This window comes from Dermacentor andersoni, chromosome 11, assembly GCF_023375885.2.
Source record: "Dermacentor andersoni chromosome 11, qqDerAnde1_hic_scaffold, whole genome shotgun sequence".
Lineage (NCBI taxonomy): Eukaryota > Metazoa > Arthropoda > Arachnida > Ixodida > Ixodidae > Dermacentor > Dermacentor andersoni.
This window is the reverse complement of record NC_092824.1, coordinates 112,692,877-112,719,659: the sequence shown is the minus strand read 5'-3', so window position 1 is coordinate 112,719,659 and position 26,783 is coordinate 112,692,877. Positions and strand designations below refer to the sequence as shown.

The following is a 26,783-nucleotide window of genomic DNA, read 5'->3' as shown; positions in this document are numbered from 1 at the left end:
GAGTTTGGCGAGTCCCACACGGTCAGTGAGAGAGTGCGTGCCAGGTGTCGAAGCTGCTTTGCGGCTTCTATGTGGATCAGAGAGTAAACGGGGAGAGCCGAGCGAAATTCTAGTTGAAATTAAGAGAAACTCGCCGTGGTGGCTTAGCGGATATGGCGGATACAGCACGAGGTTGCGGGATCAAATCTCGGCCGCTGCGGCCACATTCAGGTGGAAGCGAACACAAAAACGCCCATGTCCCGTGCATTGGGGACACGTTAAAGATCCCTTGGTGGTCAAAATGAATACGGAGTCCCACCTTACGGCGTGCCTCACTATCAAATCGAGGTTTTAGTATGTAAAACGACAGCATTAATTCATTTGTTCACATTAAGAAAAAAAAAAAATGGAGTTGGGCAGGCCATGTATGGTAGGTAGACAACCTGTGGCCCATAAGAGTTACAGCGTGGGTGCCAAGGGAAGGGAAGCGCTGTTGAGGACGATAAAAAAATTAGGTGGGGTGATGAAATAAGGAAATTTTAACGCGCAAGTTGGAATCAGCTAGTTCAAGGCTAGGAAATCGCTTGGAGAGGCCTTCGTCCTGCAGTGGACATAAAAATAGGTTGTTATTGTTGTTGATGATGATGATGATTATGATGATAATAATAATAATAATAATAATAATAATAATAATAATAATAATAATAAATATGCAGCTTCATTATAGGTTTGGCCACCTTTTCGAGGGGCTTCCTTTACAATTCCTCGTTTACGTCTAAATAGCGAATGAGTGAAGGAAGCCGGCAGGTTCGAGCTCCACCAAATGTTTGCCAGCGAATCGAAACGGCGCTTCTCCATATGGGTCGGCAGCGATGGTCAATTCAGATATTCATGTCAGAAAATCACCTTTGGATAATTTTTCAGTTTTTTCCTAGTACTACGCGAGCGCTCCCTCCTAGCCCCAGCAATAATGAAGCGCTTCCCATTATAGCAGACCTAGACGCGGACACCACAGCATCGAGTAGCTACTACGTTGTGCGCAAAGTGTTCGTACAATACGGTCAGGCCATGCAGCCAGTTCTGCTTACTGCATTTATGGGATGTTAATACAAGTTGTAAGTAAATTAACGTAAAAACAGTTGATTGCTTTTTAGTTATTACTCAGTTACATTCGTGGGGAAGTAACTGGTCACTAGGATCAATTTCAATTTTGAATGAAGTAGTTGTAATCGATCACTTTTTTCTGCAACGTGTAGAAGTTTGGCACATAGCGAGAGACCCAAACTCTCCTGAAATGGCGACACATACCCAGTGACAAACAACCAGTCCTCGAAGTTGCCGTGAAAGAGCGGATTTGCTAGTGTGGCAGATACACACTTACCGAATGGAGTGAAAGGGGCTAGATACGGACATCATACAACAAATGGGGTGAAGTTCTAAAAAATATACCAATAGTATTAACGATAAACGTGTTTCTCCACCCAGAAGACTGCAAACAATTATTTTAATGGAGGGATGGTAGCTGTAGGCACCTCATTTCTCCATTCATGTTCGGCTGATGAGGCTCAAAATCCAAAGTTCTTGCCCAGATGGTGAGCTTTGCTCGTGCAGGAACGAGTGAACACTATCCCTGACTGAGCCGACGCCAGTTGATTCTCCAACACTCCTGGCGAGGTGGCCGATTCTTTTTTCACACTGTGGTTTAACAAACGCCACAATGGCTTCGAGGAGGTTTAGTTTCAGTTAAAAACGTACAGTAAATGGGTTACAGATAATACACAGACGAGGGTCCCAAAGTGAACGACATTTTTTTTTTTTAGCTGCAACCATTTTTTTTAATTGCGTATGGCAGATAGCACAATTCTAACTCTTGATCTAAATTATTCGATGAGGCGGCCATTACTTTTATGGGAAATCAAAATGTTCAATTGAATAATTAGAGTAACTGCGCTAATTAACTTTTTAATACTCACTTTATGCCACATATTTCGACTACGAATTAAAGCCGCTGAGTTCGCAAGGCGTATCCATTTGAAATGAATTCTCTAGACAGCACCAGTTCCGAGATATTAGTTTTCAATGTGTCCGACGAAATGACTTGGAATTCCAGTAACATTTTAGAGAAAGCGTTGCTTTATGCATTGAAGTACAAACGTAACTCGAACACCAATGCATATCGACGGACGCTTTGAAAAGAATATCTTGGAACTGGTGCTGTCCAGATAATTCGTTCCAATTACGCCTTGCGAACTCGGCGGCTGCAATTCATAGATTGAAATATGTGGTGTAAATTAATTAATTAGAAAAGTAGTTTAGCGTGATTGCGTTAATTTTTCAGTTGAACCATTTGATTTTTCGTAGAAGTAATGACCGCCTCACCGAGCAATTTAGAACAAGAGTTAGAATTGTGCTATCTGCCATAGGCGATCTTTAAAATATTTGGTGCAGCTAAAGAAAGAAAAAGAAACGCCCTGTGTGATACTTTATAACACTCTTCTGTGCCTGGTATATAGCGAAAACTTTGCAAAAGCTAGCATATATTTCCCACTTTCTTGTGGTCATGGGCAAATAAGCGAATAAGATATTAAAAAATTAAACATAAAAATAAATTCGAAAATAAGATATTGAACTCCACACTCTGTGCAAATTTCATTGAGTTAGGTTTATTACTAACACAAGTAGATCTCTGAAGCCCCTCTCCCCTTAACTTAAATAAACAAACATTGCATATATTCAGAACTGATATAACAAAAGTTGATTTGGCAGACTTGGGCCTCAAGGGACGCTTACCTGAAAAGTTAAGCTTAGGCAGTCACAATAACTCTTAACGATGACTGCACTTCTATAGCATGAAGTGAAGTAAGCGAACCACCGCAATGGCAAATACGAAAGGTCTCCGTCTATAGGTGGTTTCCGCTAAACGGCATTTATGCACTTGTGCACCGAAGACATGTAAGGCTACTGGACTTTTTAGGTGCCCGGGTTAAGTTGGGGATGAATACAATTCAAACGCCCCCTTGATACGAAGTGTTCTGCATTAAAGTGTACTGCGTTAGATAATGAGTGATGATTAAAGTTTGATCATTATAAACCCAATTAAACCCTTTATAACGAGAGGTAAATTTGCCAAGGGCGCCGCCACGCCTTGTCAACTGCGTTGTAGGTGTGCTGCTGCTTCGTCGACACGTGGCTGCAGTTTCTGAACCCGCTGTTGACAGTTACACCTAGTTAAAGACTAACTGTCGGGATAATTTTTCGTGTTTAACTCTTGAGGTAAATAAGCGTTACCAAATAAGGACACGTTAGAAGAGATGACCACGATCGCTATACATTTAATGATTAATTAGCAGGTGTATACTTGTTGGTATACACCATTGGTGTATACTTGTTAATAAACATTTGACATTAAATAAACATTTGAGGGGAACATTCATGTGGAAGCTTTTGAATGCGATAATTCACGTCGACGGTCACCGTTATAGCTAACGAGAGCAACCGGAAGGGCAAACATTTGCGCAACTTTTCTTCAGGTGTGAGTCCCTTGTAGGGGTAGCCCTGCGGCATTGCAAGCTCTCTCGACGCATAATGCATTACATGTCTGTAATCTCTAATTGAAATCTTTTAAGCAAAACCTTCTGTGAGGTCTTAGGCATGATGCGCGGCCAAGGTGTGCGCATTGAAACGAAAGCGGGAAAAGCGGCCGCACACTGTGCTTTCCACGCCACATTGAAGACGCACAGGTAGTAAAAAAATTCGAGCTTTCCACTGTGACGCCCCATGTGGTTCCCGGGCGTAGCTTCCAACCGTAGAACTCTTTTCATACAATCATCTTAGTGTGCAATACGACATGGTCACTTAGCACCGGTGGTATACACTTGAAGGTATATGTTAACTTCAGTAAAATATGCTGACGTACATGTAACAAACATACTTGAGAAGAAATTGCTGCCCGTACACAGATAAGGGCGGTGTCTAGGACTAGCAAGCAACAACAAAAATGTCGAACAAAACTTCACGCGACGAGTGCCGATTCGACATGCGTTCTAGATAGTTTGCTACATCACTTGCGTGGTGATTCTCTTCGCACACAAAGCGTCTTGGCTCACGGGAAATGCTGGGGCGGCTCTTGTAGCCGCTTTTGCTGACGTTTTTACGCGAATAATTTAAGCGCGCCGCGCGGAAGGTACTAAACGAAAGCTCTGTTCGAAGAAGACAGCCATTCGCAGAACCATGCAGAAAATAAATCATGCCGAACAGTCTTCGTATGCTTTTCTCTATTCTCGATGTACTTCTGTGTCGTTCTAAGAACATTTTTGAATGATGGTTGCACAGCTATTGCTCCCGTCTCGTAAAACGTTTTTTTGACATACACTACGCGCAGTCTTAAATAGGAAGATGTAGGTACATTAGGCAGGTGAGGTTGGAGATGGCAGGCTATCGGTAAAAGCATAAAAAAATAACAGGAATTGCGACCTGTCTTTATATTAGGCATTCAATAACTGACACTGGGGAAGCGCAATTAAGGGAAATTCGCATTTGATAAACTCTCAAGTCTGCAAGATTACGTGCTTCGTAATCAACACTTGTTATTCCGAAAGAAGCGCTGCAGCCAGTTCGTAGTAAGCTTGGATTAGCTGATGAGCTGAACACTAGCAGTAAAGTGCTGCTTCTCAAAATCGAGCTCTGTTTACTTGCGAATGTTTTCAGCTTTTTCTTTCGGCAATAAATGTATGCAAGATGATGTTGGCACATCGTAGAGGCGCTAGCTTCTTCGCTTCACCAACGTGCGATGAAAGGAGAAAGAGTTTGCAAAGAATAAAGTAGTACCGTTACACGAAACACCCAATGCGGGTCCCCGCGAACAGTTCGCAAGCCGTCAAACACAAGTCAAAGGCTCACAAGCCGGGTTGCAAGTCGGAACAAAAGCCGAATGCAGTCCGTATAATAAAAGTAAAAAGGAAAAAAAAAGAAAAGAAAGAAAAGCACGCTGTGGTAGCTTAGTACCTATGGCGTTGCACTGCTATAAGTTCGAGGTTGCAGGTTCGGTTCCCGACCGCCGCGGTCAGGTTTCGATGGGGGCGAAATGCAAGAAAGCTCGTGCCTTTTTATTGAGGCATGAGATGAGATGGTGATTTCGGTACATGAACGTCCAGAATTTCTTTCTTTTATTTTTAAAGAGGAAAACCGCACAGACAACGCTTCCGTTATTATTGACATAAATCTAAATGAGGGGGGGTATCGTTGCTTGAGTATTCCTTTGTTTATAATTTATTGCTGTTCGCTTTATTGCTTTAAGAGTGCCCTTGCAATGTGAACAATTTGCTATTTTGACTTGTATGTGATAAAGCGACTTTGCTGTAGCTATCCTCTATATTGGTATATGCTATATGTTGCAAATGTACGTGGTACATACCAGACAACTAAGAGCCAAGGATTAGCGGGCGGCGTAATTGTGCGCCAACTTGTTCTGATATGATGTTCATTAAAAAAATAAATAGGCACTAGGCTTCAGTGGACCCTGCTATGCTCTTCGTCACAGGATAGCACAGAATTAAAACACGAGAAGGCACTGAACGACACTGAAAGCAGCCTAAGGAAGGAGGAAGAGTATCGCTTGCTGCAGGTGGACATGTAGCGTTGCAAAAGTTTATGGCAACTGCTCCACCCGACCGCGATTCATCGAGGGCGGTATAGGAACCGAAGCGTACCACATTCCAGCTGGTAACATAACATGATCTGCGAACACAAAAAGCTTGAACCACGGCGCAACAGGCCGTGCGCTATATATTCCTCGTATAGGGCCATATGGTTCGCAATTCAAACTCTAGACCTCTATGACGAATGAACTTTAGGAGCTGCTAAAGCACCCATCTCCTAAATATCCGTCGTCCAAGAGCATGATCAGATGCTAAGTTCTGCAGAGGAGCAAGACGCAGGATAGGGTACAAGGCACGCAGAGATTTACATAGTTCCGTAAATAAGTAAAAATGTTGAAAAGAGTCCGAGAACGCGCTATAATAACTCAGTTCGTGGAGGATAATGTATATAGACACAAAATTAAACCCAGTAGTTTACGTGCTTCTTGAAGTGTACGTTTTGAAAGAAAACAAAAGATCAAAATCAGAACATGAGCGTATCAATGACCGCAAAATCCCCCCCCCCCCCCCCATCCATCTGATCTTCAGAAAATAGTTCTTTCTGCTCAGAAGCTGAACATTTGACCTTAGGCAACCTTCAGGACGTTGTCTTTTGCGAATGACGCGCCCGGCCATGGTCCGAGAATCTGCGCTTCTAATAGCTGTCTTGAGTCCAGTCGGTTTATAGCTATCCGGCGCTGGAGGTCGCAGTGGGAACTAAGACACAGAAGATGCTCAATAGCTTTGGTCCCGCACGCTTCACACGTACTTCATGCGTCACCCATTCCACGGCGGAACGAGCAAGCTTTTGCGAATGTCACACCGACCAAGGGGCGGCAGAACAAAGTCGCCACGGCATGGCACATTCGTGATCGCTGTTGCAGCTTTAACGATGGCGCCAGTTTATGTAGGCGACACTTCGAGGAACTGGACAACGATCACTAAGTGTGCGTGATAGACTAAGCCACCATATAAATTTTCCTTGGAGAGTGGGTTCTCGATAACCTAGCGCTGGGTAGAAAACCGTAAGTTCGTCTGGTTAACCTACCTGTCTTGCTTATCGTCTCCTTTTATTGTAGTTTGCTTTGAGATTCATTTCAATAGGGTAATTTTTGTTAAAGTAATATCTATTCAAAATGTTAACGTAACGGTCGTAATGTTGTTAAATATAGGGTGAATCTCGAGTGCGAATTCATCCATAAACAGTGTTCACCAATAACACAGAGTTGAGTTCATCCGCTAAGAAATCGATGCTTTTATATTTTTTTTAATTTTTTTTCTCACGCTTTCATTTTTGTCACGCTCTTCTTCCGTCTTTACTTCCCCTTTCCCTTCCCCTAGTGCAGGATAGCAAACCGGACGTTTTAAGTCTGGTTAACCTTACTGCCTTCCTCTCATTTGCATCTCTCTCTTATATTTTGTTCAATGTTACCCATAGCCACGCTATATTTAAGTACAATGGAGTGTTTGAGAAAAAGCAGAACCGAGTGGCCCGATTCTTTTTTTAGTTAACTATATGAAGCCAACCGACAATGAAGCAAACGAGACACCTAGAGTAAATTGTTTTAGCTGAAATGTAGAAGTGATAAGGTACCTTATTTTATAATTTCTGGGTGCGGCCCGCTGCGCACTAATCGCGCGCACCGACGGACCTCAAGGAAGCTATTCATCCATTCATCCATACGATGCCATCAAGTATCGTAAGCTACCTCTCCGTATCACTTCTCCATTTCAATTAAAGCAACAATTTACCCTATGCTATCCGTGGCTTCATTGTCCGTTGGCTTCGTATAGTTAATACGGAAAGCTGCCATTTTACCTCAAGTTATTGCGTAATCATTTAATAATTTTTATTTCATGGAGGCGTGTGCGGCAATATACTCGCCAACATTTTTCAACAACGTACAATTGACTCAATATGGTTATCAGCGTCTTGGCGACAACGAATAAATAGCGCTCATTAATAGTTTTCTAAGAAACTACTGGCCAGGAATGTTTTAGATAACTTTGAGAGGAACCGGAGTAGTGATAACTGCGTAAAATGCCCATTTATTTATTTATTTATTTATTTATTTATTTATTTATTTATTTATTTGGGTGTGTGAACATTACGGGAGCAGCACGGGGTCGTGCGCTCGGTTTCCGGCCACGGCGGCTGCATTTCAATAGACACGAAATTTTAAAAATACGCCCATGTACAAAGATCTTGGTTAACGTTTGGGAATCCCACCATGTGGTGAAATTTAATCCGGTGCCCTTCGCAACGGCATCCATCACATATCCGCTGAGCTGCTAATGAACTTTAAACATCATGAATCAATTAAACAACCTCTGTATAATCGGCATATATGGTGCTGAATTCTTATGTGCTCTGCTGCATGTCCTTTTCTTGTTTCATTGGGCAGCATGCATAAAGCACGCGTAGTAAGTCATCAGCAAATTTGGAATGCCAGGTAGTAACAACGGCGTCACAAAATCGCGCAGTGACGCAGCGCAAACTAGCGTAGCGTGAAGCGCGCAGTCTCTCCTGCGCCTCGCCACCGGCGTGTTTCGCTGAACCACGTGACAGACAGCGTTCCTCCATTTAGATAAGCGCTCATTAAATACTGCACCGCTTGGGTACCGCAAGGGCCTGGGTCACGTGGAGAAAGCGGTACGCATTCAGTGCCAAGGTCAGGACGTGCTCAGGAAGCTTCGTCGCAATTCTCCTAATTACCTTTGATAATCTCGCCACAGTAGCCTTACGTGTGCAAACAGAAAGACCTTGCTTGTCATGCTTCGAAGGATTCCACCGATGCAAAAACATTCTACGGCGCTCGGGATAAAGCCGAGAAATGAAAGTTAGCGGCTTGGGCATGGAGTGGAGCACGCTTATAACGAAGAAAAATAAAGAGAAAATTTAATTCTGAGCACTACTTTGTAAGTTTACTTATCATCTAGAACGAAAAAGAAAGAGTGCTCACTGTATTTAATTTGCTAGCGATCATAAATGAGTTCTTGGTTTGGACCGGATTCTGTAGAATTGAATTCAGACTACTGCATTTGATTTTTATTTTCCCTCGGAACGTATTCTCTGGACAGCAGCAGCTCCGAGCTATTAATTTTCAAAGTGCCCGTCGGAATGAATTGGTGTTAGTTATTTTTGCGCTTCAATGCATAAAACAGAGGTGCTGAAAAACCAACTGGAACACGAATGCGTTTCGTCAGATTCTTTAAAAATTAAAATCTTGGAACTGGTTGTGTCTGGAGAAATTGTTCCAAGTGGATAAGCCGTGCGAACTCAGCGGCTATAATTCGGAGATTGAAATACGCGGCGCAAAGGAATTAATAAAAAAATTATTTAGCGTAATTACGTTAATTATTCAACTGAACATTATGATTTCTCGTAGAAGTAATGGCCGCCTCATCGAGTAATTCAGATCAAGGGTTAGCATTGTGCTATCTGCCATAGACAATCTTTAAAAAAGTTTGGTGCAGTTAAAAAAAAAAAAAGGACCCTGTATATATGAATCGGGTTTCATTCCGCCCCACACCGGAGAAATTTTAAAGGAATCTTTTTTCCCTTTCGTTGAAGAATGGCCCACACTCAGTGGCACGTAGTCAGTTAGCCATGTTGACCCGGCGGTTGGTTTTGAAACCGGTTCCCTAAGCACAGCAGCACGACGACGTATTCATTAAACCGTAGACCACCCAGTGACGCAAGCTGGCACGAAAAAGCTTATAGGTACGCGGACCGAGATACCAATATACTGGGTGAAGTTTCCAAAGGATGCGAATTGGCATTAATGAAATACAAACACAACAAATATACTTGCACCTATGATGTGCATATTTGCCAAGTATTTAGTTGTGGTGCTTGAAGAAAGCTAGGCGTTTCAAGTACATCGATTACGCCTATGCGCTTTGCAGAATACGTATTATAAGGCAAGGTTTCCTTCCGAACAGTTCGACGTCAGCACAACCTGCTAGTGGAGCCATACTTTTCTTCATATAGCTATGAAATACTTCCTACAGTGCTCAATATCTTCTGGCAAATCGTGTGGGCATCATTAAAATATTTCAAGAAGAATGGTCGCATATGCGCAGCTAAACCCCGGTTATCATGAATTTCGCACGTAGCGCGCGCGTTTTAATTTACTGTCTGCAATAACGAGAACCGAGAAGAAATACGCGAACCGCCGCAACAACATTTATCTGTCGTACGCCGCAGTGGTTTTTCCGAGTAATACGTCCCGTTATTTTTATCATTTTAGCGAGATTGTACAGCTAGGAAGCCTTTATAGGCACCCATAGGCCCTAAGCGCTTGCGTGTGCGTTCGTACACGGCCTCCAAGTTTCTCGGAGGCCATGGTTCATATATAGCGTCGCTCAGTTTATATTCAACGCGCTCATGAAATGCAGAAAACGCTTTTCGGTGAGGACGCTCGAGGTGCGTTCGCGCCGTCGACGCCGCCGTTGTCGTGCGTTCCCGCTCGATGGCGCGTGCGCAGCATGCGCGCGGAGGCTCAGAGCAAGCACCTAGAGTTCCATACAACTCTATGAGAGCAAGTGTCTCCAAACATGGCGCAGTGCGTTTGGGTGAAAAAAAAAAAAAAAAACACGCAGCAAAGCGGACGCACCGTTGACACTACGCTGGCTAGGCTGAGCCCGCGTAGCGTTCGGCCAGGGTTGTACCTTCGGCGGTTAGCATGAACGTTTCGTGCGCGCGCGCACAATAAGCCCACTCACGTTGCTGCTGGTGGGTGGGCACTGGTATGAGCAGTACCGGGCAGTGGTCTAACAATTCGCTTTGCGCTGACTATCGCCGATGCCTCCTGGCCGGTCAAACCTCGTCCCCTATCGAGCTGTAATGCCTGCGAGGCCGCCTGCCACTAGCTTGCTACTCATCCTGCCAGCGTTGCGAGACGCCTTGTAGCTGCATGCCGGGGATCTGTTCCTTCTGGTCAGCGGGAGCTGCCTTCCTTGCTATGTTGCTCCGACGCGTCGCACCCGTGTACACTCGCCAAACCGGTGGAGGTGTTTAAGCACAAACCTTGATACTGTCCGCCGGACACGCCCAACACCTTGCGCCATATGGTGCTGGAGCGCAGAAATAACCGCGAAGTACCACCGTCATCATCCTCACCAGGTGATGACAAGCAGGAAGAAGCGGATATGGAGGAAGAATCGGAAGGCCAGTGGGAGGCTCTGCTGGTGACGCAAGACCCTGACAGCCAGCTACGGTTGGTGAACAGGGCTCGGGCGGCGGCAGCGAGCCATGGCTACCTGGACTGAGGAGGCCACCCACCTTTGGGCTCAAGAAGCCTGGTCTAACAATAAAGCTTATTTCTCTCTCTCTGATACTGCTGTCAATTTTTTGCCCTTCGAGTGAAACTGCCCAGTCATTTTTTTTAAGTTTTTACTTTCCGTCTGTGAAATGTGCAAGAACGAGCAGAAATGCTATACACGCGGCTTTTCGTTCTTTTCTATAGCCTTTCGGTGCATGATGCCGGTTGATAATGCAGGCAAAACACGAAACGACTGCCGCAGAATTATTACATTGACTTGAGCTTCACAGCATCCTAATGTCACACATCGTCTTCAGCACCGAGAACGTGTGGTGGTGAAGACTACGTGCTTTCGTGTCCAGCCTGTGAACACTACAGCGAAACGGTCGAGCACATGCTCTTGCAGATTCCCGATTTTCCTTGGCTAAATACTGCTAAGCTTATTTCAGCAAACTGATGTATCTCGAATTGCGTCGAGTAAATATTTCTTAAAGGTCGTGTCTGAATTCAATACGAGGCCCACAAGGCTATACTGCAGGAATTCTTAACCACAGAACTAGATGCTTCTGTAGTTCGCACACCCTGTGTCATGGGATGTGTTAGGGTGTTCATTCCTTTTTTTTCCTTTTTTTTCCCATCTCCTGCTAAAGTGGGCGAACATGTTCCTTTCAGCAGACAACTACTAGCCTACGTCCGTTTCTCTTTTTGTGATGGGCATGCATGTTTGTACGTTCAGCGATAATGAGGCAGCAGTAGTCATGATCACAAAGGTGGAAACAGCGAATGATTTTGGAACGATCGTTTCAGTCGCGACAAATGATATATCGCTGGCGCACAATGCGAGATGAACGCACGACGTTACGTAAGGGCTAAATAATTACGTCCGTTTTAATGAAGGAACCTTCAGGTTAATGACAAAGGATTCTAGCGCACTTCAAGCAAATGATTTGTGAAATATCTTAGTTAAATCCGACTTAAGCATTTCTATTTAGAGAGCAAAAAAAAGAGAAGGCCCAATTAACGTCTATCGCTTATAGATACGCTCTCTGAATGCCCTAGAATAAGAAAGTATGATTGCATGCATCTTGCTGCTAATAACAATGGCTGAATGCTTCTTAGCTGTATGAAGTACTGTTAATTAGGTTCGTATTGAACCCTTGTTGTGCTTAGGAAGATTATATGGTTATTCACCAATTAATTACGCTTCGTGGCTCTTTCAAGCAGTGCAGTCTGAGATCTTAAATCCTAGACGGAGCTTCGCAACTTCGACATTATTATGCGTCATATAAAATAAACGGCTAAACAGTACCCAAATGCAGGCTCATCTTGGTTGGTATGATATAGAATAAATAGCGTCCCAGGAAATTAGTGCAGCTCTCATCAAGCCCATTTGTAGACATTCTTATCTGTAACTCTAAAGATTCTATAGAAAAATATAGAAGCCAATGGGCGAACACATTGTTTAGCCAAACCCAGTGTTACCGTAGAAAAGTTTCACTTATCTTATTACTGAGCTGACAATAGCATGTCGCGCAACTCTGGGAAGCTGATTGAGAGTACTTAATCAAAGTTTTAATAGCCAGATAATAAGAAGTTGCAAAAGGGCTGTTATGAGATATTTGAAAGGTTCTTCTGATTTGATTTTCAGGCAAACGTCAGGTTTTGTATGCTGTCTCAAGCGTCCTCGCTCCAGGTAAGCATTCTTGGCAGTACCGGGCACAAAGTGACTGAACACGGTACGAGCTGGTTACGCTTTCCGACTGATGAGTTTGATATGTCATGAGACAAACATAACCATCCGGGACCAAGCAACTACTCTCAGGACGCTACTCCATCCTATCCCACATCATCAATTAAGAAAACTTTTGGCATGCTCGTTGCCATATTTAACTACGCGTATACACATTTTAGTTAGGATGCATTGCTCTTGCTGAGGGTCTTGCTTGTTTTGTTCTTGCTTGCATGTCCATTACATCATAAGTACCCCCTCCTTTAATTCGCGTTACATGAGCAGGATTTTGTGACGAAAATAAGATCTTTGTGTAGAATCTAGCCAAAAAAGTATTTCAGATAGCGAAAGTTACTAAAGCAGCGCATAAAACGTAAGCATGTGTTTTATATTTCAGAGCCAATGCATTTTGTGCAACCAGCAGAAGTACAACACCGCTGTGAGTATGACACTATAACCAAATTATTTCCCTTTTTACTGGACAATCATACGGTCAATACCGTGTTCATTCCTACAGCGATTTCCCTTTCGGAAAGCTTTCCTGACACGGCCGTGTGAACTTGTGCAGGATCTTGATTAGGATTTCTGTGAAAGGAAATCATACTTTTGGACGTCTGCTGAAATTTTGTTGCCTCACAAACATTGCACTTTCGCAGCTTACAGCCGTGTTAAGTACGCTTGGGGCATGCTTTTAGCTTTCGTTCAATGGGAAAATTCTCCAAATGCAGAACGTAACCAAGAATCGAAATTAAATACCCTGACATTCTGTGCCCTAACTTAATTTAGTGTGATTGCGCTCATGAGCTTTTTTTATTATTTCAATATTCCTCCTAGTTCCTGATTACGCTGCGATGAGTTTTACACTGGCAATAAATACAAAGAAAGGAACGGGGACGCAGACCGGCGAAGCTCTTCGTCTGTCTGAGTCCTTGTTCCCTTCCTTGTGCTTTTATTTTTTTTTTTTGAAAACTCAGCGTAACATATTCGTAAACGTGTACGTTCACGAACACGAAGAATGAAGTCCTTCCATTGATTTACCTAAAGCATTCCTCCTAGTGATTTTCACAATTTCGGTGGTCAGTGAGATTTCTATGACTTACGAACACATGTTAGTCCATGCTGTCTACTTCATTCACACACTACCAGATGATGACTGCCGTAACATGAAGGTTGTCTCCTGTAGGCTGCTACATCGGGTAGCTATACCAGCAGCAGCATTTGCACACGACTGAGCGAGTTGGAGCGAGCGCTGACACATCACAATGTTCTGCTCCCACGCGACTACCTTCGGCGTCATGATGCCATACGCTTCCTGGTCCCCGAATACGAAAATGGTTCATAATAACGATAATATGGGGAATTATTTCGGGTACATTGAGGCTTGGGAGTATATTTCTTCTGGGGTTTCACATAATCCCCCCCCCCCTTCCAAAAGAAAATGATCGGTTGAAAACGTTAAGACATATTAATATCGATAGTGATGTTGATGCCTTACCGTCACTTGAAGATGTGAATGTTTGTCACTTATGCTGTAATGAATTTGTTTTCCAGCTGAATGGCTGCTTAAAGCAGGTAAGTCCCCAGCCATGCTTTCGAAATCACGGTTTTAAAATCTTATTCCTTAGCAGAAAGCGGTTTGTTCGCTTAGCGGTCGCCGAGCCTGTCCGCTAGCGAAACGATGCCGCTGACTTTAGCAGCTATTGATGGAGAGTAACCGCTTGTCTATTAACGCGCTACTGCTCACGGAATGCCGGTTTACTAGAGACATGACTGGCATTAACAACGCTGGTAGCGGCATCTTGTCACGCTTTACTAAACGACGACGAGCTAGAAACGTTCTCTTGCTACTAATTTTGTTTTCTTCCCTTTTTTTATTACACTATATTTAGAAGATGCTCAGCCATTAAAGAGTGCCGACTAGTTATTTCCACACACATCGAATATGGCAGATCAGTTCTGAGAAACCCAAATTTTCTTTTTGATTTGGTGGACTTGCCACAAGTCATATATAGAAAAGGTTTAACAAAAGGTGTCAAAAGAAACCCATATTTGGTTTCTTTTGTAGCTTCATGTTACAGACGAGTGGCTGACAATCTGCCCTTTCACCCTTCTTATATCAGATATATATATAGAAAGAATACGCCGACTCTGTAGAAAAGAAAAGTAACAAGGACCTAAAGGTCACATTTGCTGTCAGGTGACAGATACGCACTAAAAACAGTTCACGACAGAGACCACAAGAACACACTGGAACGCAAGATGATCTCACACAAACGCGGGAAGACACCTCACAAAAGAGAGTCACATAAAACGCCCTGAAACGTAAATACAGTTTACACGATACAGTCAGGAAGTCGGGTCTTAGAACGGCACATGAATTCGAGTCGCGAATACGAACACAGAATAAGGTCTAATGAGACACGGGCACTGTACGGTGGATGATATCCAGACTGTAATTCATAATTTCCAGCTACATAATCTTCCTTCCAAAAAAAGAAAAGTGTTTTGGTCGAAGGAAATTACAAACGAAGAACTGCATGTACACGTTTACGTCGCTCTCAACGGTTTACACGAACAGCTAACTACGTAAGGTCATAGCGATAACAGCTCTCTTTCCTCTCTAGTTAAACTCTGGGCCAAAAAGATGGCGCCACGAACGCTGCCACTCACGCAAACGCCTCCTGTAACCCAGTTTTCCGTAAAATTCAATACTTTTACGGAAAGGCTGCTCTTTAATATAGTAGTATAGACGCATGTGATGTGAAGCATCTAGTTGAATTCACACACCTTGTTACCCCCGTTGAGAACGTGAAAAAAGAAAAAAGAAGTTGAAAATGATGCAAGAATGTGAAACTAGCAGTGCAGGGAAGACGTCAGTGGTTCTTGTACGTAGGACCCGCCTCAGATTGCCCCGACGCTATAGGGCAGTAACACTGATTTCGGGTGTCGACAAGTGCCGGCTTTGTGCAGGGCGACTGTAGATGCTCATATTGGATTTGTTCCCGAAAAAGTCGATGGCGTCGGCACTTTATGAAAACTGGACAGAAACGCGGCTATAGTCCCTCCGACATACAAACCTGCATTGTTTTAATGCTTAGGTAGTACGGTTGCGAAAACGACAACAAAGGGAGCGTCCAGTCTTTCGTAAGCGCCTAGGCGTTGACGAGACCAACACTTTCATCTACAAGCGTGAGCCGTAATTTCAGAAAGCGGCCATTGCTTCTTCGATGACGGGCGTTGCGGCGAAAGGAAGGAAATTAAACACAAATATTTGCCGCAACATCCGAACAGCCGCGGGTGCAAAAATATTGCCCAACATCCTGAAATGCGCGAATAACAGACGCCCAGCATCTTGGTAGTTTCGTACCGACAACACTTATATAATGTCAAACGTGAACATTCGGAATCATTCCACGAAGTGAAGAATAAAGAAAAAAAATGCAAAAAAAGCCTAGAAAATTGTGCATATATTTCTGGGTGCTCGAGAATCTTTTTCCCATCTTTTCCCTCAAAATCAAAAGTGAAGAGCCAGACTACCGAACTCATCAAGAGAGGAAGGCACACGTTTTGCAATGTCGGGAAATTGCGTCCGATAAAACGTCAGCAGCAACAACAACCCTGGACGTCTCGGGCAAGCAATGCAGGCGCGAACAAGATCACAACTGCCATCCTCGAATGCAAGCGGCACGTCTCGGGCGAGAATTGCCATTTTTCGCGATAACTGCATTCCAGCAAGTAGCCCGGTTGATAAGCCGGACTACTTGCCGAAAAATAAACTCAGAAGACTTTTCCTTTTTCCTCTATACAGAAAGCTTAGCCGCCTACTTCCTGAGAACATTTACGCGCTGCACGCAATAAAACTAGTTTGGCGCGAGTAAGAAAAAAAAAGAAAAAGAGATTGCATCTGAGTTGACAACATGATTGTGAAATATTGTGTTTGCCATATTTTCGAATACTGGGAGGACCCGAAAATACAAACAGTCGGCGGAAAGTGCATCTGAAGAAAGCGTTACAAAAAATATAACAATGCAACAAAAAACTCTCCCACAGAGGATGGGCGGACGTCAGGGGAAACAGTAAAGCCGCTGAAACGAAATATCTTCAAATGAGACTCAGAAAAAAAAAAACAAAATGGGGCGAGGGGAGGGGAGTTGTGGTGGTGAAGCATTCGAGGATTGTTTGACGAGGCTGAAATGCCCGGAAGAGGAAAAGAAAATGGAACCGCCCGAGGGTGTCCAGAATGATAGGAAAACGGCCGGGCCGTATGGAGACGAGAGAAAACTGAGGGACGTGGTCGATTCACGAAAACAGGCAGTCTGGTATTTTGTGTCCCATAAGAAACTGCCCGCTGAAATGACGCCAACGGGTTGTGTACCAGCACCGAAAACTTGGAGTCGAAAAAGACATGTGCGGGAACCACGCATTTCCACCGACGTTTTCGACATACGCTTAATCTTCTAGCTTTCTCTCCAGCGTCGACCGCGTTCGGCTTGCGCTAGCGCATGCTTTTCTCCGCACCAGACAGTTTCGAAATGAAAGGAGCGGCGCCTAATGATACACCACGCGTCTCCAGTTCGAGATTTGTACTTAAATATTCGGCTCCCTTGTCCGCCTGGGTTGATCGCTTACGGGTTGCACTTTTCTTTCCTCTAAACTTTAAGTCTTCTATATTGCATTTCACGCTAATACATGCCCATAGACAGCGTCGCCGGAGACTGAGGTTCCAAATGAAGTGCGAAATAAATGTATTTGTCGCACCCTTCTTTAAGTAACATGTGTGCCAGGTAGAGCACCCTGCCGCTAGCGTGACCATTTGGTGAGCGCAAACTGCCGCAAGTGCCTTGTACTAATCAGACGCAATAAGTTTGCATTGGTCGCTGAGACCTGCGTGTGATGATGATGCCTTTTTCATCGGAAATATAACGCACCCACTCAGTGCTGAAACGCAATGCGACACGGAATATTTCACAGTGGCCACGTTTCGCAAATAATGCTTACTTGCTTAGTTAGCTGGGGTTTTAAGGTGGCCGACAGAAGCTTAACGCAAGACAATCTATTATGCTCAATGCGTTAAAGAAATATCAGCTTCGGCAGGCGAGGACGGTGAAGAATTCACACGATTGAACTTGTTGAATTCCCTCCGCGGAGTAAACACATGCGACAGAATAAATGGCAAGCCTCAGGACCGAAGATGTCGCAAACCTTCGCTTTTCATATTTTACACCAATCCTCCGTCTTACAAATTGCACTTATTCAAGCTAAAAAAAAAGTTTGCCCCCTTTGAGGTGTAACGCACCCTAACAATAATTGTCACCTGCCTTGCTTGTCTTTCCTTTCTCGCAAACTCTGCGCTCGCTACTTTCCTGTCAAGAATGCCATGTCACGCTGATAACACGTGAGGCGTTTGTGACCTGTAACTTTCGGGCACACAGCGTGTTAAAGAAAGAAAGGCAGGAAACATACATGATGATTACTGCTTAGGGATAAAATAAGCCGCAAGGGACGCAAACTTTCTTTTTTATTATCCGCGTGCCTTTCTTTTCCTTAACGCTGCGAAGCCAGGCAGAGAATACACGATATCCCAATAAAGGCGATATCAACGCCAAGGCTAATCAGACGCAACACTAAGCTTTTCGACATCGTTGCGCTTATTTTAAGTCAGCTGGAGCGGGTGCATAAATTTATGGCTGATTCACTTTCTACGTGGAGCAACATAATGTTCCTCTGAGGATACTAGCTCAAACGTGCTCTACGTGGAGTTACGAGAAATGCTCATCAACATGCTCTTCATTTTGCAGAACTCGCTGCCGGCTAATATCTCTCAAGAGGAAGCATTCTGCATTCTCGCAGCGTGCATCGACGTAAGTGCGAAATTTGTGTGGATTTTAGCTAGTTCGATAAAACATCTACCTGTATGCGTGAATCAAACGACGAAGCCTGTCGTCATCATTGGTCTTTATATATATATATATATGTATACGCATTGACATAATGTAATAGAAGAGGTTTGTGCATTTAGATGGCACCGCCTACCCCTCTCGTCGCTTGGCAATAAAAAAAATATCTTAATAAAGTTTGTTACAAAATGCGGTGCAAAAGTATCACAAAAACAGTCAGCGATACCACAAAGTTATGTACATGAGTTCAGGGACCCACAGAAGGTGAACATGTATACAGTTGCAAATGTGAACATATGTGCTTCGCATTTTTCTAGAGCACACAAAGAAGTTCCGTTTCACAAATAAACAAGTCCACTTTCATCCGTACTAACCTACCACATAAACTTTAACAAACTAACAAGCATAGACTTGTATGATACATGTATTTTTCGGTGGACACTAAAGTTTACTATAAATCTAGGATACTTGCGTTTTCTCAGAAAACCTTTAAAGCGAAAAGTGTTGTTCGCTGAAGCCTTGTTATTGGCCATGAACCTGACTATATTTTTCAGGACGAATGGTCGTCGATTTAGTAGCATTAAATCTGCTCTCAAATTCTGTCTTGGCGTTTCTAATGCCCAGATGAAAAACAAAGGCATTCTCACGCGGACATCTCTAGTTACTTCAGTATAGCGTCATCTCACTCCGCCCTAAGGCTACAAGTTTGGTAATCTCACCACCGCACTTAATCATCTGCGTAAGAACGGTCAAGCGCTGTAAAGGTCACCCACAAGCGAGTGTGTGTACTTTACAGTAACTGAGAGCTATTTCACAAAAATCACCAACAGCACCCGATCTCAGCTCTCAAGAAATCCTACGCCACTCATTGGCTGCGTATACTTTCTTTTGCCACTCATTCTGTTACTGAACAGACCACTGCCACGTGCTCTCTAGATTGCGCCACCTTGAGCTACACTTCTTCCTCTTAATATCGACTAGAGCATCAGCTGCTCCCGTTCGCTCTCTAATCCGTACTGCCTCCTCCCTGCCTCTCTAAGGTTACTCCTATAATGTCTCGTTCCATCGCTCGCTACGCTGACTTTAGCTCATTTTCGAGTTCTTGGTTATCCGCCAAGCTTCGACTTTCTAAACTACCAGTGCTTCAAGTTAGCAGGTCATGCGGCAAATTAAGCCCGTCGTTATTCACAGTGTTGTAGAGGGAGTCAGCAAGGAAGGAAGGAAGGAAAAAGTGGAGAAGGAAAGGCAGGGAGGTTAACCAGTTTATCTCAACCGGTTTGCTACCCTACACATGGGAGCGGGATGGGGGGGATGAAAGATGGGGAAGGGAGAGAGAGAGAGCATATAACACAGCACACACATCGTCAGTTAGAGTCCATCACTCTTGCGTGGTACACGACATCACTGTCACAGCCGCTTGTCCAATTCCGTCTGTTTCAAAAACCGAAGTTGACACGTATATACACAACAAGAACTGTACGACCGCGGGCGATTCCTTTTGCGAGAGTAAATTATTGTGCCACATTTACCTACGTTTTCTAAAGTTCTCGCTTCCCGCCATACCAAAAGCAGGGCACGCATTTGATCGGGGGAGGGGGCTGGTGGGTGATGTCGCATGTCGTTTTATGGCAGGTATCCTGGTACACAATTTTCTGTGGGATGGGAGGTCAATTTACCAATGCGCCCCCCCCCCCCTCCTTGCTACGCCCTTGGCTTCCTGGGAAGGGAGGCGCACGCAGGGGTAATTGGAGATCACCGATAGAAGCCTTCATTCTGCAGTGGACTTAAAATAGGGTCACGGTTCAAGAATCTCCTTTCATAAGGCGATTTTTCGTAAGAAGCGAGACGAATTTGTTGTAACAATACCTTGGTTCAGGCGAATTCATTCATCTTGACAGTTTTCTTAAAAAACGCTGAAGACGAAAACAAGATAGCACGCATACGACAGCGCCCGTCCTGGCGTACGCGTGTCGTGCGGGAACTATTAAAATTAAATTATGGGGTTTTACGTGCCAAAACCACTTTCTGATTATGAGGCACGCCGTAGTGGGGGACTCCGGAAATTTCGACCACCTGGGGTTCTTTAACGTGCACCTAAATCCAAGTGCACGGGTGTTTTCGCATTTCGCCCCCATCGAAATGCGGCCGCCGTGGCCGGGATTCGATCCCGCGACCTCGTGCTTAGCAGCCCAACACCATAGCCACTAAGCAACCACGGCGGGTAGCGGGAACTATGAAATGAGAGAAAACGCAGGGGATGTTGACTTCTTTTTATTAGTATTATTGTTGCTGAAACGTAGAAACAGTAAGGAAGAAAAAGGGGGACAATGAAGTGAGACGAATGTGTAGTAATGGGTGACGGGCAACCGACTTCGCAGAGTCCCCGGCAGACTCCGATAACGCTTGGCAAAAGGAAGCGGCGTGAAGGCGGGACCCCGGCCGAAGACGAGAACGTGGTCGACGAGCAAGTCGCCCACTTGGTGATGGAAGACTACGAGCTCGACGACGACGGGAGCTTGTGAAACTCCTGCGACATGTTGGTGCGCCCACGCGCACGCGCGCCATCGACCAATACATTCGTTTTCTAAGGGGCCAATGGGCTCTTCAAGAGGAATAAGAAGTCCTAGTAAATAAGTGCTCGCACCGAAGCTGCCATTACAAGCGGATTCATTCCGGGGGCAAAGATGAGCTTATAGACGGCAAATATCGGAAAAGAGAGAGAGAGAGTGAGAAAAAAAAAGGAATTAGCATGAACTACTTAAAATTTTCACTACTATATACCCTTAAATTCATCATCGCTTGCTTTTGAACGCAGAGACAACTTCTTTTGCAGGGGAACTAGATTCATCTTATTAGAAAAAAAAACAAAAAAACACTGAGACATTTTTGTTGTAGGAAAAGTGTTAGCAATTTGGCTACTGATGACGCGATCATCAAAATCGTAATTGAGAAAACGTCTGTATACGAAGATAAATAAATAAAAAAGCACTACAGGAAGGAAAATAAAGTAAGGCACTTGCCTTACTTTATTTTCCTTCCTGGCATAGTCCTGGCATAGTCTTAGTCCGTGCATAGACTAAGAAGAAACAAAAAAACGCAAAACAAGATTGAATTTCTGGAAATATACGGTACCACCCTTGTATACAATATATGTCAACACGATATGTTATGGTATGAAACGAGTATGAAACTGTAAATAATTTTTCGACTGGTATTCGCTTTGAGTCGCCATCTATCTTCGTCAACGTGAGGTTGGCTTGTTCACCCAAATACATGCTTGAATTTACAAATGAGCAAAGGCGCTCATAGCGCTAATAGCTGTCCAAGTAAATAGAGATGGACGCGTGGGAACATTATCGTTCACCTTTTATTGTAAGGCTCGAAGGTTTGCTTCTGCTTGAAAATTTTATAAAAACGAGGACTGCGTGCTTTTTGCACCGCCGTACATTGCCGTTAGTTACGAAATAGATGCATGGGTACATATAGATTTGTTTCAATATTTTCACGCCTCTTGCAGCGAGCACAAAAATGTGGAAGCGACAGAGTTTTTGATTCTGTCAGTTCTATTCCAGTATGCGGGGCACTGGCTGGGACACTGCAGTGAGTCAGTATCAGAAACACGCGCTTCTATTATATCAAACAAATGTGCGCGCGATGGATATCGGACGAAGGCGTATCGTGCACAGGACAAATTCTAGAATTTCGCTCGGTTCAGGCGCTCCTGCAAAGCCGTATGACCGCCGAAGGTCTCAACTCCCTGATCGCCGGATCAAACTGACAACGTGAAGTCAACCTTGTGAACTCGTAGCGCAATGCATGCTCTCGCGAAAAAACAAAAAGAAAAAACAAGGACGTTGAGTTGCTTCACTTATGGTGAATAACTAAACACGGGCAAAAATACAAAGCCAGCGGAAATGTATGCCACGGCGAGTTGAAGTGGTGTCATCTATGGCCCAGACAGTGACGCGAAAAATGAAAAAAAGCGCAAATAAAATAAATACGCATGGGAGGATGGTGTACAGTGGCGAAGAGGCGGGGGAGGGGCAGCTAGCGTGCGTTCCTGATTTACACCCCCCTTCCGTGGAAGCCATTGTCCACGCCGTAACACGTGCTATGTGCCGGGTCGAATCACATATACTCGCTCCAGTAACCACAGACACTCGCCTTCCGTTGCCGCTCCCACTTTATTACTTCTTGATATCTTCCTTTCTTTCTTTCTTCATTTCTTTCTTTCCTTCTTTCTTTCTTTCTGTCTTTCTTTCTTTCTTTCTTTCTTTCTTTCTCTTGCTTTCACTACCACAAACCAAACACACTTGTGATGGTCGAGTGTACTACGGCAACGATACACAGCGACTGTACACTGCACTTACAAACCAACCCGACTCTTTGCCGACTCTCAAACACGCTATTCGTTTTCTTGTTTTCTCTCCTTCGGACATTTTGTTCCCTTTATTGCGGCGGGCTCGCAGAGCGCGAAACCCCTGTCCCGGTCGAGATAAGAGACCAATGGTTATGTTCCCCCCGGGGTACATTGACCCCCGTGAGAGACGGGACGCGTTGGTGGCCGTCCGGGGGAGGCTGATTCCCGGTCTCTGGCGTGACCCCCTTGAATGACACTAAGAGAGAAATGCAGCCACCGATGCTGGAAAAAAGGCGAAAGCAGCTCTTACGGGACCGACCCGCACGAGGAGGGCCGTGCGAGAGCGTTGGAACCCTCGCTCGGAACCAGCCCACAGACGGACAGGCTAGTCTCGAGAGAAGAGTGGTTGTAATGGATGAAGCGAAATGGCCGTCATAAAAGCGGCTATGGCCGAATCGGACACGCGGTCTGGTCGGGACGAGGAGTGTGTGAGAGCCTGCCGAATTTTCGCCGTAAGTCGATCCGGGAGCGGCGGATGCCGAGATCGGGAATATTTCGAATCTTTCGCAAATGAGGCCACGCAGTCGTGCCCAGTCGGCCAAACGACGAGTTGCGCCATTCGGGCCACGGAAAGAAAGCGCATATATGTATATAAGCGAGCACGAGAGTTATGATCGAGAATGTCGAAGTGTCGACGTGATTTCGTACGGGGGCGTGGAATAGAGATAAGCGTGAAGCGCCGATTCGAGCTGTACGCGCTTCAGCAACACTGCGCAGTGTGATATCGGCTAATGAAACGCGATGATGCGTGCCCACTCCATAATACGCGCGCCGTGTGACGACGTTTAAAAAAAAACGATTGTTGGGAGGTTTGAAAACGCGTATGCCACTCGTATTCATTCAGTTGCCTCTATAGCACTATGTACACGGCAAAAATGGCCCATATGTGAGCCTCTGAAACTTTTCTTGCAGCACATATGCTGTATTATTGTTCATACTTCGCGCATTATTCATACTGTGACCTGGGAGTATTACCGTATGTTGAGCGTTTTGATATTGAAGAAAAAGGCAGAGGAAGCTTACAGGGTCAAGGACAACGCCGGGCACGCAAACACGCTCACGTGACCTGCGTTGCTCTTATCTTCCTCACACATCGGTTGGATATTTGTATTAATTTGCTGATTTTCTCAACTTCCTTGTTTGTTGGTGCCTTTTCGCTTTATTATTTGTTGCAGTTTTCTCTTACCGGTGCTTTGATAGCTGTAGCCCTTTTTTCCCTCTACTAGATTGGTCGCTAAATCCCATACATGTAATGCCGTCGGAAATAAAAAGAAGATATATGGCATGTCTGCACTTTTGTGCTATTTGTTTGCTTTTTCCTGGAGTAATGACATTTAATGAGCAACACGTCATAGTTGCTTAGCGGCTATCGTGTGGGGCTGCTGATCACGAGGTCGCGGGATCGAATCCCGGCCATGGTCGCGGCATTTCGATGGGGGCGAAATGCGAAAACGCGCGTGTACTTAAATTTAGGTGCACGTTAAAGAACCCCAGGTGGTCCAAATTACCGAAGTTCTGCACTACGGCGTGCCCCTTGATATAATCCCGGTTCTGGCTCATAAAACAATCGTCCACTATCAGAACTCAAAGCTTTAGGTCAGTGCTCCGAAAGAACATCCGCGTTGAAGGCCTTTCTCGCATTATTAAGGTTCCTGCGGCCTACGGGGCTTCAGGACAGACTAAGAATGCCGCCCCCTATCGCTCTATAGTGTACGCGCTTTGTCCGTGCTCGTCTCTCTATCTCCCCCTTCCACCCTCTTCCTTTTTTTATCCCCCTTAACACTTCCCCCCGTGCAGGGTAGCCAACCGGAACTACCTCTGGTTAACCTCCCTGCCTTTCTCTGCATTCTTTTCCCCCTCTCTCTTGGCTCGTAAAACGTTATAATTAGGAATGGCATTTAGCACAAAGCAGGTGATAAGGGGAGGGGGGGAAGAGCCTTAAAAGGTGAAAAAGATGACAAAATTAAAAAAGGGGAAGCAGCACAGATATTCATTAAAGAATGCTTCGAACAGTGAAAGATTGTATATATATATATATATATATATATATATATATATATATATATATATATATATATATATATATATATATATATATATATATATATATATATATTCAGGCAAGTAAAGCTTATGGCTTTCGCATAAGAACAAATATTGCAGGCATTACAATTTGTCGAACAATCGCGAATATTCACTAGGAAAAAGTTCACTTAAGAAAGCTAAATTGGCAATGTTGTGTCCCGGAGAAAGTCAAACAGAATAAACCAATGGAACAATGAAAACCGCATAGTGACGTCAGGGTAACTTGAACGCGACAAGGATATTTACTTGATTATTATAATAATTAATATGAACATCATAATCATCATTATCATCATCATCATCATCATCATCCGGTGAACATTTCTGTGCTATAAAAAGCAGGTACAGAATCCCGAAGGTAAGTTCTAACACTCTCAACTATGGGAGCTTAAGCTAAATGAGCAGCGCTACTACAACAGACCAAGAAAATGCAGTTTATCTTCCCACTTAATACCCGTTAAAGTACTTCTAGATCTTCGCACGGCCTCAGATAGGCCGGGAAGAAAGGGCTGCCGTATTTTCTCCTTTCAACCGCAATACCGCGCGCGTGCTATAAACACGACAAAAAAGAAATTAAAATAAAGCATGACGCAGCTGCAGCTGCAGATCACCTATCGAACAGCAATCTTATGACGACAGCGCACAAGTAAGTGCCATGTGTTCTCTAACAAATGATGTGTGAGCGTTTCGCAATTGTGCTTTTGTTACGTAGTCAGGTGGGGCACACCTGCCCAGTCCTGCCTGAGAGAAGCGTAACGCAAGGTACGCGGCGTCACCAAACGCTTTCACCATGGTTCAGAAGCAAGCTGAGAGAGGATGCAGACGAGGATTGAATACGCGTTGATTGGGTGCAAGACGCCCTCTTGATACATTCGCACACAAAACTATTCGTTCTTCTTTTATCATTGAGGCGTTCGTTTGGGTAAACAAACAGGCCACTTATGCTCCTCTAAGAATAACAGAGCCCGCTTTGGTTTAGCAATAGCGTAATTTCCTGATACAGCTAAACGAAATGTGTCTTTTTGGTCTCTTCATATAAACAAAAAAAGGTATCTAAATGATAGGGTCTCAATTCCGTGGCAAAACCATGATATGATTATGATGTAGGCCGTAGTGGGAAGTTCGAGGTTAATTTTAACGACCTGGCCTTCTTCAACGTGCTACAAAATTTAAGCACACGAGCATTCTTTCATTTCGCCACCGTCGAAACGCGGCCGCCGCGGTCAAGATGAAATCCACGACTTCCAGCCCAGCAGCGCAGCGCCATAGCGCCAAAACTACTGCGGCTTGTCCGTTAAACGGAGCAACCGCACGCGTATATCTATGTGCGCTAATGCAGCAGTCCAAATGCTTACTCCTCGCTTCGTAACAGAATAACAACACGATCATGGTAGTATCTGCCCAGGCGAATAGCGGTAGTGAGCAAACAAATGGTTTTGTCTTAATCACCGCCACCTGTGTCATCCGTAGGACACAGCAAACACCACAGAGAAGAGTGGCTTGCTGGGCGAGTACCAGCAACGTGAAGCAACGCCAAGCAACGTGCCCACGTCAAGACAGAGAACTTTTTTCACGCGTAATAATAACTTCCGCACGATTATACTGCTAAGAAAGGTAACAACTGTCATACCCGAATGTAGCACGAAGCTACAAGGGGCACCCACACTGCTTTCTCATAAAGAAAGCTTCAAGTTGAAAAATAAATTGCTCTGGTCCGGGATTCGAACTCGGGACCAACGCCTTACCGGGATGGTTTCTCTACCATCTGAG

The 26,783-nt window shown here is 44.4% G+C and overlaps 1 protein-coding gene across 1 annotated transcript in view; it reads left to right on the top strand.

The window, feature by feature from the left end:
• Positions 1-24,221, top strand: part of LOC126539509 (uncharacterized) — a 28,790-nt gene extending 4,569 nt beyond the window's left edge. The window contains exons 3-7 of the mRNA XM_050186379.3: positions 12,531-12,575; positions 13,009-13,050; positions 14,163-14,183; positions 18,410-18,472; positions 20,887-24,221. Of these exons, the coding sequence (XP_050042336.1) occupies positions 12,531-12,575; positions 13,009-13,050; positions 14,163-14,183; positions 18,410-18,472; positions 20,887-21,030 (315 nt within the window). The 3' untranslated portion in view covers positions 21,031-24,221. The remainder of the gene's footprint in view (positions 1-12,530; positions 12,576-13,008; positions 13,051-14,162; positions 14,184-18,409; positions 18,473-20,886) is intronic.
• The last annotated feature ends 2,562 nt before the right edge of the window (positions 24,222-26,783 follow it).